Below are 15,412 nucleotides of genomic sequence, written 5' to 3' on the forward strand. Positions count from 1 at the left end.
GCACTTGGTGGCTTGGCTCCTGAACACCATGAATTTCAAAATCTAGACATTGTGTTTGATTGTCAAGAATTTCTAGCCAGAGCTAGAGCAGATTCCACTAATAGATCATATAAATTAAAATGGAAACGCTTTTGTAATTGGTGCCAGCAAAACAACTTGCACCCGTTTTCTTTGAATCCTGAGCAGATTTTACCATATCTATTACAGCGAGCAAAATAAGGACTCACACACTCATCCATAAAGGTTCACTTGGCAGCAATATCCCGATTTAGGAGGAAAGACAAAAACACCTTCTCTCTGGTTGTCAAGAGTTATACAACAATTTATGAAAGGGCTTTCCAGAGTTTGTCCCCCAGTAAGAAGACCACTTTCTACGTGGCATCTTAACATTGTCAATGTTGCTATATTTTTGCTATTTTCCCGGTCCCCTCCAGACAAAACGTGGGTACATTTGGAATCCCCAGGATTTTCGGGGAAAAAGGACACAAACATTTTATGGATACTTTTTGTGAAAAAAAGTTATGAAAGTTTAAGTGCCACTCTAAACATCAATCACAAGTGTATGGGAGAAGATGTGGAGTGACATCCAGAGATGCTGAGTTTAGAACCAGGAAACCAGGCTCAAGTTTTGGAGTGGGCTCAACGGCTGTTGATTCTGGAAAAATCACTTAGGGCCTGTTTTAGATCCTGGCGTAGGGGAATAGTCCGTCACAAACGTGAAGGATATTCCTCTTGCCTTATTACGATCCCATTATATCATATGGAGAACGTAATGCGCTGGGCATCCGTCACGTTTGTGATGGAGTATACCAACATCTAAATCAGGCCCTTAGTCTCCTATAAAACTGCAAAATAAATAAATAATTAAAAAAGCTGCATTCTGAGCAGACAGGCTCTCAAACTGAGACACAAATTATAGTTAAGGTTTCTTTGTAATGATGCCTTACACTGCTTCCAATGAAGGCTCTGCTGTTGCACTTGATACCAGGTATCTAGTGGGAAATTGCTTGCTCTTTTTTCATTAGGGCACAATCACCATAAGACACAGCTGTTCAATCACAAAACTTTTTATTCAGATTATTACATAGCACTACTTTTACATCACAAATGGAATAAACATACAATAAAGTGCATGGAAGGAAAAACATCCTTGTGCTTCATATAACCATGGGTTTATATTTATCATATTCGTTTACTTAACACCAGCAATTAAACGTGGCATTAGAGGGGCTAGTTGGGATGTGATGTGGCAATAAATTAACTATAAATTATATTGCACACGCCTCGAAGACCGTGTCTCCAAAAGCATTACATGCAAGTAAAAAAACAGTTTGACTTCATAATGTTAACAAGTATAAATATCAATTATGATAAAGTAATAATTTAACAAAGCAACAAAATAAAAATAAATAATGAACTAAGATAAAGTTGTATTTTCAAGAAACCGTGTCCTGCTTCCATAAGAAAGAAGATTTTTAGGCCACTTCTGCTGTCAGCCTTCAGCTGGAGGCCAGCCAAAGTTACCTTGTCTGCACAACTGAGGTAACTCCTCTGATGGCAAGAGAGTACCATGTTTCCAGCCCAGAGATTTCCTAATAAACTAAAGCATTCTGGGAGTTTGGGTGGCGGATGACCTAATTTGAACCAATGGAAACAAAGTACAAGATTGTAATTCTTTATAAAAGAAAATCTCTGGATTGGAAATCTAGTGTCTGAATGACATAGTTGCCACTTGCATCTTCCACCTCCTGGTAGATTAATGAAGATGCTGGGGACCAATGCAGGTTCCTAACAAGGGTTGAGTGAGCTTCAGAATCAAAACTCTCCAAGAGAGTAATAGAGTAAGTGCCCAATGCTGGTATTCTGAGTTATATCACCATCCTGCTCATTGTAAAACTACAGCCTTGCTCCCTCGTTGAGTTACATGCAAATTGCACACCTTGCCCTTTTGTCTGGTGGTCTTTTATCAAAATGGGAATAGTTTGGAATCACTAAACTCCCATTCTTTTTCTAAAAACTTGGCAGTAGCATATGTTTGCTACTTCGCATTTAGCCTAACACTTTTTTAAGGTACATTAACTTCCTAATGTAATTGCAGTAAAGCAACCGTGCACCAGAAACTCGGTCGTTCCTTCAAGCAGGCCCTGGAGTTAACCAGCGAGGCCTAAGGTGATTTCTCCTTTTCCAGGCCCGTGCCATTCTCAGTTTGGCCTTAAAATGCATTAATATGCAAGTGCTGAATTGAGAAGTGCTTCTGAAGAATGAGACAGCAACTGTGTGACGGGGGAAGCAAGGATGCGAGGTCCACACGCTCCATACTATTCCCTGTGTCTCATTCCAGCACTTGGACGGGTGAATGGCCCATGGTTCATCCCTGCTATATGTGGAGAGTGTACCATGTCCCCATATGTGAGTTCCTGGCTTACCTTTGAAGCCAACACACAACTTAAACGAAAATTAAGCTCTTTTTATATAATCCTTGGTATAGAAATGCTATGGGTTTATCACGAAAGAACTTCTGACCACCAGAGATCTTACGAGGACACTGGTCATAGTTCGAGATTAGAGTCAGCAGTGGAAGTCGTTCCTTGTGGATCATTGTGGGTTTGTGCCCTTTAATTAGCATATATTAGCAAGTCACAGACCCAGAAGAGTCCAGTGGTTCTTTGCAAATTAATACATTAAATTAAATAGTAAAGCCAAAAGGATTATCCAGTGTCAGTGCTTTCCCTGCACTGGAATTCTGTCCATTAGAAAGGACTATCATAGGAATGCAGACATTCTGCTGAGCACTGGGCGTCTCAAAATTGATGTTTAGCCTGTGTCAGCAAAGCTAAAGATGTGTATGTGTGCCTACAGAGGCTTTGTAATAATGTGCTGAGATAGCCTGAGACTGCCAAAGATGGTAACCCATTCTGATTCTTCCACACGAGTGCATTATATCTACACCAGCTGCCTTTCAGTTGTACTGGACTCACACAGCTCACCTGTGGCCATAGTGAACCAATGCAGGCCAGACCAAGAAGCATCTATCTTGGAATTTACAAAAGCCTCTCTGCTTTTGAAATAGTGGTACTTTAGAGGCCGGGTTCGGGGGACTTGATAACTTGAAACCCGTAGTGGACTGTCCTAGTGGACTAGTGGTAAATAGACCTTAATAAGGTAGTGCTGGGACACTCCGCTAAGTAGCTGTGCGCTGTATAAATTGTTTCATTCATTCAAGTTGAACACAGATAGGAAAACTACTCAATGTGGTACTGACTCCAGAAGTTCCATCTCACAATACCAGTGCACCAGATTGTTGCAGCTCTTGCTAAGTGGGTACAATAGGAATTTCAACTGCGTTGCAAGGTGTAAATCAACAATTTCAAAACATTGTTTGGGTGACATAAACCAACAGTTCAGACTGCATTCTGGCAATGACATTAGTGCTTCCTGAAATGAAAGACTGCTTACCACAGTCAACTGCCACGAGGATGCAAGAAAAAAACATTTTGTCAGCGTCCACCGAGCTACCTGTTCAGCAGGCCAATATTCAAACCAAATATAAAATTGGGCAGACAGATATATTAGCCACCGGGCAACAGCTGCTAGATTTTCCGAGTCCATAACAAAATGCTTCACCAGAGTCAGGCTGTGAGTAGTTCCTCACAGGTCGATGTCTAGCACATCTGTGGGAGTACTGGCCCTCTCCACGTCCTCCACAGTTTTGACAAGAGGATCTTGGCTTCTTTGGGCTTGCTGAATGGTAGACTGCAGGGAATTTTCCAGCTGCTCTTGACATGCTCTCAGAACATCCTGTTTTGGGCACAAAGTCAAATATTAGATTATAGTAACGTAATGGTTTCCATTGTCATGGTATGCATTTTGACTAATTTCTTGGAAGATACCTTTTTGTGTTATGCTATGGCGTGCTGCGTTATGTTCCTGAGTATTTGTATAGTTCATAGCTGGCAGAAGTCCTCGGTGGGGGTGTGAGATAAGGGGTGTCTTTGGCTGCCCCTGCTCCAAGTAAATGTTTTTGAAGAGCTTTGGAGGGTTTGTATTATCCCGACAGAAGTATTTTACTAGTGGGTGGTTCTTAGGACTTTCAGATCTTCCCTGTATGTATTTATGTGTTGGTTGTCTCAAGGCAGCTGTTAGTGGGAGTTTATATCGGATACCCATTCATTTAATCCGACAAGACTACTTTGTATAATCTGTCACTTTTTCAGGTCCAAGTGGAACTTTTTCAAGAGCCGGTCAGTGTTCTTCCAGATCACTAGGTGAAACGACTTATAAATAATCATGTGCAGTGACTGAGGCACAGCTATACTAGAATAGGGTGTTGCTGCACAGGAGTTTCTCTCACAGATTCAGGTAACCAAAGGCAGGTTTGCATGGTGCACTTTCACTTAATTTAAAATATATATAATGGGTACTTTAGCCGCGAACATAAGGTTTCAATTTCCAGTAATCGATCTAGAAAGTGACCGCAGCAGACTGTGATATGAGATTGCACATGAACTAAAAATAAAACCAAAAAAAACCAAGATGCAAACTTTAGGAAACAGCTACCTGGACTATATAGGGAAAGCGGGTCCTTATCTACACCCTTCACAGCCTCTATAAATTACACCATAGTTTTCCTCGAACCAGGACGTCCATTCATAAGTTGTGCATTAAACAGGATATATGCTTTTTACGAAATGTATTGTCAGTGTTAAGGTTTTAATTTCTGATGTATTTTACAATTAATTAAATCTATCTTTTTGTAACGGTTTTGTAACCTTTTATGTTACTTCCTTTTGTGTACTACCTTGAAACAGGAAATGATGTCAGAGTAGTAGTACAAGAAGCACAGACTGGTAATCCATTCCAGTAGCAAATGTTTTAAGGTTCCATTTTCATGGTGATGGAAAGTTCAATAAATACAACATTTAACTATGCCATTGCATTTTCTGTCTATTTCTGCTGTAATTTATTGTTTCAGATATTGAAGGGAGTACTCAAAATGAAGAACAGTTTAAAGTGAGAACAATTCTTACAAGTGTAAACAAAATAAAAGGAATTTGATTTGTAAATATGGCAGATAGTAGAGCGTCGTTAGAAAGTAAGAACATATTATTGAAATGTTTGAAACATTACTCTGCAAGAACTAAAAAATGCAAACATTGTTTTTATAGTCTGATTGCTTGTATTCCAAATGCATGCATTATATAAGATTGTTTCTGGTGTTTCATTGCTATGAGTTTACTTATATGTTTGTCATACAATGAAATGTTTGTACCCACATTGTTTGTAGTCCTAAATCTACAGGTGCAATAGGAAACTGAGGAAAAATATTTTAGATCGGAAAATACATTTTCCTCAGTGGCTCTTGTGGTACCGTCTTAAAGAAATTAAAAAGATTAACATCAGTTTGTGTGTGGGGGCACTATATGGGTATTTAGCAGAGAAAATGGCGACAATAACGCTGTTCCTCTAAAAAATAATGATTTGATAACGAAGAAACGTATTCCTGAAACCGGTTATGTTGACTAAATTGTGAACCTACATTTAGAAGATAAACTCAATTTACAAAGGTGAACTTAAACCTGAAGTCTACGTTAGACATGAAGTCTAACTTTAGACCTGAACTCTAAGTTTAGACCTGAAGTCCAGGTCTAACTTAGACTTTAGGTCTAGAGTTTGACCTTAGGTCTAAAGTTAGACTTCAGGTCCTAGCTTAGACCTCACGTCTAACTTAGACTTTAGGTCTAAACTTAGACTTCAGGTCTAAACCTCTGTGAATCGGGCCTTGGGACTTAAAGAGCAGAATTCTTCACAGACAAGCAGGGTACTGCGTCAGGGGTAAGAGTTCTAGGCAGATCACAGGGGGAAATGGATTAATTATGAACAAATATTTGTTTACCTAGAGGATTCCAAATAAAGCGGGGGATTATTAGATATTTAGTTGTGAAACAGTTGTCAATAAAAGAAACAGTCTTATATAGTTCATGAAGGACAACGTGTAAACAAATGCAGCGCTGTGCTATCAACTTTGAATAAAGTAATTTAACATGTTTATCTATCTTCTCTGTATTCAAAACGTCTAACATTGGGCAGTAAGCTTTAAAATGTGAGAAGCCAACTCAAAGGGTTGTTCTGCAGCACACTACCTCATTCCAACCCTGGCGGTCATCGACCGCCAGGGTGGAGGACCACGGAAGCACCGCCAACAGGCTGGCGGTGCTTCCCTGCCCATTCTGACCGCGGCGTTAAAGCTGCGGTCAGAAAAGGGAATACGGCGGTTTCCCGCCGGATTTCCCCTGTCTGGGCTGAATCTCCATGGCGGCGCTGCAAGCAGCGCCGCCATGGAGATTCCGACCTCCTTCCCCCCACCCTGTTTCTGGCGGTTTTTACCACCAGGAACAGGATGGCGGGAACGGGTGTCGTGGGGCCCCTGGGGGCCCCTGCACTGCCTTGCCACTGGCATGGGCAGTGCAGGGGCCCCCTAACAGGGCCCCAGCATGATTTTCACTGTCTGCTTAACAGACAGTGAAAATCGCGACGGGTGCAACTGCACCCGTCGCACCCCTGCAACACCGCCGGCTCCATTCGGAGCCGGCTTCTATGTTGCAGGGCCTTTCCCGCTGGGCCGGCGGGCGCTCCTTTGGCGGGCGCCCGCCGGGCCAGCGGGAAAGCCAGAATGGCCGAGCGGCCAAATGGCGGTGACCGCATGGCGCGGTCAGAATGACCGCCTATGTGCCAGATGTATCAAGCTCCCTGTTTGCATTTCTTATATAGCGATTTTTAAGAAATCGCTATTTGAGAAATGCAAAATGGGATGTATGAAAATTGTGATTCGGTAATAGCGATTTCTTAAAAATCGCAATCGATATTAGTGAATCGCAATTTGGGAATGGGACTCCATTCAACCCTATGGGCCTGTAGGCCCATAGGTGTGAATGGTTTTGCATTTCTAAATTTGCAAATTCCTGTTAGGAATTCGCAAATAAGGCAATGCAAATCTCAGGGTGCTGGGGGCCTATGGCCCCCTTTGATGCACCCGAAATAAATATTTGTGGACACGTAAAGCGCACACATGCGCTACATGTCATTTTTTTAAATGCATTTTTAATGTATTTTTAAAAATTGTACACGCTTACCACTAAACTTCAATTTGTGGTAATTGCATTTCCCAAATGCCAAATTTGCATTTAGGAAATGCACGATACATGTGCACTGGTAATCGCAAATAGGTATTCCCTATTTGTGATTACCTATTTAGGGAATCGCAATTTGCGATTCCCTAACTGGAGTCGCAATTTCAGGGAATCGCTATTTTAGCGATTCCTTGAAATTGCACTGTGAATGCCTTCCATACATTCTGAAAGGCATTTTTGCATTCGCAACCGGTGGAATTTTGTGATTCGCACCATTTGCGAATACAAAATTCTTTGATAAATCTGGCCCTATGTGTCTGGTAGAATCTATAACAATGTACTGGTAGCAATGTAAGTATATTTAACATGAGCCTCTCACCGGATCACACCCGATAGCGCTTGCGAGGTGCTCTGTGATGACCAAGTGGAAGGTGGGGTCTTCCAGGTTCCCAATCCGCAGCCCGGCTACGGAAGCTGCAACACTGGCTGCCGCAATCATGGATGGAGGGAACGTGATGAAGTTACAGTCTGAAAAGTCAATGAAGATATCCAGCATGAGAAATATACATGCGCACTGTGCAGGCTGTCTAATGGCACATTTGGATCTACCAACACAAGAAAAATTAACCAGTGTCTTGTAATTGCTCATCATGTACGTATCTTGGTCACAGCAAAGGACTGATGCATTTCAGTGGGTACTTGGAGCATCCTTGTCTCTGTGCCCTTTGCAGTGAGGAGTTCCATACAGATACATGCCTCCTGCTCCACTCTCCCGGCATTGAAATGTAATAGTCCCAAACTCACGCTTTCCTATCATTCTCCCCACTGGCATGCAGTAGGCACAAAAAGGGGCTGATGCAGTTCCCAATTTCAAATGTATGGGACACAGTGAGTGGACGCATCCAGCCCCTCGCTGAAATGTACTCGGTACAGAAATGCCCTCCTACAACTCCCATCCAACTGCACTGGGCACAGTCAAAGGCCTGCTCAAAGTTTCCACCTTACATGGTTTCAGCACGGGAATGGCCTTACACCAACACCCCAGTTAAATGCATTAAGCACAAGCTTAGATGTGCTCAGCCCTTCATTGAAATGCATTCCCCACCATAATGGACATTTTCAAACACAACTTGGACAGAATCTGAGTACTGTGCAAAGTCTCCACTTAAACTCAATACTTTTTTAATAATGTCATTAATGCCTCACGTGTATCCCAAGATTAAATAATATAAAATACTAAAATGTCATAAAACAGGTCAGGGTTTTGTAGACTTGGAACGTGGTAAAAGAACAGCCAAGCATACTTAAAAACATATGTAAGTTTCTGAACATTAATGGCCGGTGATCACTGCCATGTCTAAAGTGTATTTGTTTTTGAATCATAGTCCTGACATTTTGGTTAGTTAATTTCTATTTTCTTCACGGAATACGATTTTTGTGTTCACGTTGAGATGTAATTAAAACAATGTTTACGCTAGATAACTTGGTGAATCAACTTTATTCAGGTCTCTTCCTCCAGCATTTTGTAAGGAAGTAGGGGCCAGATGTAGCAACCGTTTTGCATGTCGCAAACTGCGAAAAACGCAGTTTGCGACATGCAAAACGGCCATCGCGATGCAGAGTCACATTTTGCGAATCGGTACCGACTCACAAAATGTGATTACGACTCGCAAATATGAAGGGGTGTTCCCTTCCTATTTGCGACCGCATCGCGATGCAGAGTTGCTTTGGGACCACGAAAGCGGTCGCAAACCAACTCGCAGTTACCATCCACTTGAAGTGGATGGTAACTCATTCGCAAAAGGGAAGGGGTCCCCATGGGACCCCTTCCCCTTTGTGAATGCCAAAAAAAAAAAAAATTCAGAGCAGGCAGTGGTCCTATGGACCACTGCCTGCTCTGAAAAAAACGAAACTAAATGCTTTCAGTATTTTTTCTTTTTGCAGCTCGTTTTCCTTTAAGGAAAACGGGCTGCAAAAAGAAAAAAAAAACTGCTTTATTAAAAAAGCAGTCACGGACATGGTGGTCTGCTGTCTCCAGCAGGCCACCATCCCTGTGAGTGCCTAGACTCGCTATGGGGTCGCAAACTGTGACCCACTTCATAAATATTCATGAGGTGGGTCTTTGCGACCCCAGAGCGAGTCGCAGAAGGTGTCTGAGACACCTTTCTGCATCTCGGATTGCGAGTTGCAATTTGCGAGTCGCTATGACTCGCAAATTGCCAGTCGCAATTGTTTACTTACCTACATCTGGCCCTTAGTAACTGTTTCCATTATATCACTACTCTGTTGGTGGGGAGAAACACCATGATTGAAATTCTGTAGGCTACATTGAGAGACATGCCACCACCAGTTTAGAAAGCCATTGCGGTACAATGAGAGGCTTGTTAAGACCACACGCCTCTTCTACCTCACCCTGTGTTATCGCTGAGGCAGAATTGGATAATTAGCAATAAGGTCTCACTTCAAGCCCTCTATTAGTCAGGACTGACCAGTTCTTTCACACCCTTTCCCAATTTTGGATTTGAAGGCCAGCTTATAAATGTCAACATTTTTGCTAGAGTTCAATGAATGCATGGGCATTAAGTTCAGTTCTTGACCTGAAACCAGAGTTCACACTTGAAATGGCCAGGCATATGAGAGCACTGCTGTTCCACTCATACTCACCATTAGTGCAGAGAGCAATGAAGGTCTCTGTGTGCTTCCGCACCAGATGTTTCTTGGCTCCAGCAATACAGAGCGGTTCTAGGAAGTGTGGGAGGAAGTCCCGGGGAGTCACGGCTGCGATATCCCACTTGAGCTTGTTCAGTACCAGAAGCTCCATGGCCTGTAAGGAAGAAAGAACAGCTGTGAATAATGCGCTTCCCAGCGGGTAAGTGCTGGTAGACTCTCATTGAAAGCACTGTGGTCCTGTCATGCTCATAGTTGCCGGTGTACTGATTTGGAAAAGGTACCATGTGCATACGCTGTCTGCAAGGCAAAGGCAAAATGTGATTAAAAGCAGGCTCCCAGCACTGTAATCTATATATGGCCTTACATTTAACAACTCTTGGTTGTAGACATTACAACCTTTAATCAGAAAATTAGTTCCAACCAAAAGTCACAATCCCAAAGGAAGAGTTTAATGTTTTATAGTGATATCTTTGGGACAAACAGCCTCACAACAGCACAATGACAAACGATCAAGATTCATTCACTGAAGCGGGGAGGCTCAATGGAACCGAAGTTGTCCTCCCTCTAAATCTGCACATTCGCAGACTTTTCCTAATGCTGAGAGGAATCAATATCAGAAGAGATCCCCATATGAGGCTCAAGGAGGACTGGCCCTAGCTGAACCCAGACAGATAAGTGAACCCCTTATAAACCAATATTAACGTCTTTGTAAAGATGATGGAGAACCTAATGCCTACACATCCAAAGGCCAAAGACTAAAGAGTGATGGGAGATCAGAGCTCGCTCTACAAAGTGACAGATGGTGGCACCAGTGGGAGAACCAATCCTAGCCTGCTGAGATGACAAGAGTGAGGAAAGGATTCTGGCTCTCTTTGTTTACTTTAGTGGTACTTAATGTGTTTTCTGTGGATAAGCATTTAAAATGTATATTTGCAGCAACGTGATTCATTATATTTAACTTTATTTGACATCCAGAAAATCTGGAATGGGTTTGGTTTTCTGGTATCTAGGTTGGACAGCTATGGTTGTTTCCTTTGATGCAAGCGGTTGTAAGACTGATGAATTCAAAATATATTTAAAAATAAATGGTAACTAATACCACACCAGACCTGCGAGCCAAGGGGCAATGGCTGGATCTATCACAGTTTGCTACAAAATATTTGGAATCACAGCAAGTCAATCCATAGTACTCTTTACGCACGTGAAGGAGAGGTCACTTACCTTAAGCTCAGGCTCGGTGAAGGAATAGTCTGAGTACAGGCACAGCTTCTCCATGGTAATGGGATTTGTTTCTTTCATCTTGGAGGCCAGGAGCAGGCAGGTGGATCCCAGCAGCTGCAGCTGTCTCTTCTCCACTGACAGGAGGGATAGAAACCTGTCCAGGCAGTTCATGGCTAGCGGGAAAACATCCTCCTCACAGTTCTGTTCTTCACACACCTATTGAAATAAATACAGGAGGGTGAGAAACTGAAAGCTTGCTAAGTAGAAAGTTCATTCCACCTTACAAGAAGCGGACACAGAGAGGATCATAACCTGAAGATCTATTGAGGAAAGGCCCTGTCTTCCAGAGTCAGTGGACACACAGGGCTGCCCTTATACTGAAAGGATGTTGTTTGGGTTAAAGGCCTATTGATTGAGCCAGAGGGATTGGAGGGTTGGTGACACTGAGGCCATTTCTTTAAGGTAAGAGACTACTGAGAATGATCTAGAGGTGCATTGGTGCATTACAATTTAACATGATCAGAAAAACACACAGGGTTGATAACACACTTTAGTCCAGTGTTAAGGAAAGACGCCATTAGAAAAACTACTTTTGAGGACTTGGACACATACTTGTGGTCCCAGGCTAGACGTGAAGTCTCGGTGTGCCCCAAAACAAAGTTACAACCATTTAAAACAAATGGGCAGTGAAATAACAAAACAAACAACAATTGCTCTCTCTATATGCATTTAGGAGAAAAGGAACTTAGGGCCAGATGTAGCAAAGGTTTTTACCCATTCTGTGTCTATGGGAAAAAGTGTTCGAACATATGGCCCTTAATGTGCAAAGATTCAGTGTCGTTTTGCGATGTAAATGGTACCTCGTGCAGTAGAATGCATGAAAACCAGGAGGCGGAATGATACAGCAAAGAGGCAATAGCACGACCGGACAGAAATTACTCCTCTGGGCATGGTAAAAACACACTCTGTGTATAAAGGCGTGCAATATGTAAAAACACCAGGAGATGAGAGAGAAACACTCCTCTGCGCCGAGCCGGAGCACGCTCTATAAACATTAAGGCACTTGTAACAATAGGTCATGCCAACAGCCCGCTATCGAGCAAAGCCTAAAACACCTCTCATTTTTAAAGACGCATCTCAGTAGCACCAAAGTACACACTTTTAAGAAATGTTGTAAATAATTTTCGAGACACTAGCATTTCCCCCATTCAAAAGAACCTCCTCCCTCCCTCCGCAGTACCACAATCCAACACAATGACATTCCTCTGCGCAGGAGGCACGTCTTTTGAGATAAAGGCTCCTCTGAGATAGTACTACGACAAACCCCCCTCTTGACTTTTAAGAAACACTTGAAAACAGGATCGGGGATAAACGCGAATTACCATCTCAACAAAGGCCAGTGTCACAGAAGGGAGACGTCAACGGGTCATCCAGAAATGGGATTTTCAGCTGTTAGTGAAAGAAGGATCCTCGCTGATTGTCTTACCGTCTATGCACCGACGCCTGCGGGTGACCCCTGCAAGGGCAGTTATTTAAAAGCCATACTTATACTGATTTGTCTGGGCCCGCACGTGCAACAGGAGGATTATAATAATATTGACCTGCCTAAGTAAGCAAAGTCATACCTTTGGTGGGCAACAGCACGCCCCCTAAAGTCACACTTTCTTTCCCACGGGACGCACTAAACTGAGACCAAGACAGCCTGCAAAGAGTCCCACCTGCCGTTCAAATCGGTTTATACACAACACCGGAGGTCATGAAGTGTGCGGCTGCGGGTGAAGTTGTACGGTGTGGGTATGAGGTACGGACGTGTTCATACTTTGGAGGGTGTTGGGTGCAGCTGAATGTATGTGGTGTACAGTTATTGTGCAGTCGGGGTTGGGCACTGTAAAGTTAGGGTACAAATCGTATTATTCGGTATAAACGGAGATGCAAGTTCAGGTTTGCAGTGAAAGCGTCGGAGCAGAGTTGACGTCCAGCAGTAATAGTAATCTGGGGCTCGAGGGAGGGTACTCGTGTGAGGTATAGTATACAGGTGCGGCGTGAACTATATGGTAGAGATACAATTTAGGGTTTACTTACGAAAGTCTATGCAATTTAAACGTTTGGTAGTTGTAGATGTTATGGATTGTAAAGTCGGGTATAATTGACTTTATACAATACATTATTGAGTGTATGGCTAACCTTGTGCCATGTATTGCTACGGCCATGCAGTGAAAGGTTAGATGCACAGTTAGGAGCTATACAGTACAAGATACTGGAGAGGTTGTTCAGTCTTAAGTGAATAGCACATGTAATAACTAGAAAGACATATATCGGTTAGATGGCTCTTGTTTTTCTAGCGCCCACGTCCTGATATCATTATGGAAGAGCTGTAGAAACCTATGACCAGGTAGGGAAGTAGTTAATACTGGGGGCTGTCCTCACCTCAAGCATCCAATTGGCGAGAACTCTGCGCATGGGCGGACGCACCTCCTTCTGCACGCACTGGAAGTAGGAGGGAGAGGGCAGGTACCTTTCCTCCGCCGCCAGCAGCTCGGACAACACTCGGCTCTCGAGCAGCACAGGGTCGGGGTTGGCTCTGGGCACCGGCCACGCCTCCCAGCACAGAAGCTGTCCGCCTAGATTCATCTTTAGCTGCCGGTCAAAGTGTGCTGAGTTCTTTCAGCTGTCAGTGTTGTTTCCCGCGTCTATATCACTGCCAGACTGTCCCTTTAAACCCAGCCAGCCACTCATATACCATCAGAGCCAAGGCTGGGGCTTCGACTCCTCCCCCGCTCTCCTCATTGGTTCACTACTGAGGCACAAAAAGCCAATCAGGCCGGAGTCAGGAAGTGTCAGGGGACTTAAATCCCCTCCCAGCAACCTGTTTCAGCTACCGAGGTCTCCTCGGGGATTTTGTTATTTAGCCATCCCTGAAGTACCACTAACACGTGCTTTTCGATACCCGGTGAACACAGAAGTGAGAAAAACAGTTGCATGATTTAGACAAACATTGGCGATGGGAATTGGGCTCTCACTGTCATGGTATGCAGATTTGTAGAGCCCACTATCACCCGGGAGGGTATCCTGGCGTTGGACCCAGGACTCACATGACTTTCACTCAGAATCTATATGGACACAGCTGTCACTCTGCACTTATACAGACACACCACGTACCCTGCAGTCTGAAACAATACACCCTCCACTCATAAACCTCTCAACCACCACACCTGCTGCACTTACCATGTAGTCTCACATCACGTACTTACACTCACCCTGTACCCACCCGCTGTTCACCCTGCACCCAGGTACGACTCACCCATCTTTCACTATGCACTCACATACCATTAAACAAACTCACCCTGACAGCGGAGGTAGGCGGGCCCAATGTTGTGCAAGGCTTTGCATGTCTGAGTGAGGAGCTTGAACAATAGTCAGCCAGTGGAGGTCTTGATGTGGACCTCAAGAAAATCTTCAAATGGCTTCTGGGCAACACTCACAGAATGGTCACCCAGGCACTCTTCTCCAGTACGCTGGATTACAGCAATGCTCTCCATGTCACCATCTCCGCCTAACGGACGAGAAGACTTCAGGCCACAGGGAGCACAGTGGCTAAACCTAGTTTAAGGCTTCCTCCCCACACTCGCATCACACAGCACATCAAGGAGCTCCACTGGCTTCTTATTCACAAAAGTGTACTTTTCTAACTCCTCAGTGATACATACAAAGCCCTGCACAACCTTGGCCCACCTTCACAGCCGCATCAGCGTTCACACACCCACCAGACAACTCTGCTCATCTCAACTCCTGCTCACACACAACCTTCACATACGCAGGACTGGAAGTTGTGCATGCTCATTCCTTGCTCCCAAAGGTTGCACTGCCCCCATGCAATAGAGCTGCCTCCTCAGTATTTGAGATTAGCAAGTAGGTATGTTTTTTCACCCAGGCCCCAGATACTGCTTGCGCAGGCCCCTGCTTCTCAGCGCCAGGATATCCTCCTGGGTGAGTTGTGCACTTTAAAATGCACATAACATAACTTCTCACATATCACTCACTCGCCTCATCTTGCACACGCCTAAACCTCACACCATGCACTAACACATGGCTCGCCCTGCACACACAACTGCTCATGCTACACACACACTGCTCACCTTATACTCACACACTGCTCAACCTGGACACTCACAAACCTCACACCCTCAAAACGCACACTACTAACCCTGCATTCACACACCTTTTATCCTGCACTAACAACAATCACATTGCAGTCACACCCACACACTTTACACACACAAACACTGATCTCCCTGTACTCACCATGCGCACTTATGCACTGCTTTCTCGGTACATGCATCCTGCACTGACACTGCTCACCCTGCACTCAGACACTGCTCACAAGCCTTTCACTC

General features: G+C 43.9%; 1 protein-coding gene across 1 annotated transcript; it reads right to left on the reverse strand.

The window, feature by feature from the left end:
- Nucleotides 1–1,051: 1,051 nt before the first annotated feature.
- Nucleotides 1,052–13,740, reverse strand: LOC138246354 (G1/S-specific cyclin-D1-like). Its single transcript, XM_069200875.1, has 5 exons — nt 13,446–13,740; nt 11,019–11,234; nt 9,792–9,951; nt 7,507–7,655; nt 1,052–3,798 (listed from the first exon to the last, which is right to left on the reverse strand). Exons 1-5 carry the CDS (start codon nt 13,647–13,649, stop codon nt 3,649–3,651), a joined length of 879 nt encoding a protein of 292 aa, XP_069056976.1. The 5' UTR covers nt 13,650–13,740; the 3' UTR covers nt 1,052–3,648.
- Between the last annotated feature and the right edge of the window lie 1,672 nt (nt 13,741–15,412).

The sequence above is a fragment of the Pleurodeles waltl genome, chromosome 7 (genome assembly GCF_031143425.1).
Source record: "Pleurodeles waltl isolate 20211129_DDA chromosome 7, aPleWal1.hap1.20221129, whole genome shotgun sequence".
Classification (NCBI taxonomy): domain Eukaryota; kingdom Metazoa; phylum Chordata; class Amphibia; order Caudata; family Salamandridae; genus Pleurodeles; species Pleurodeles waltl.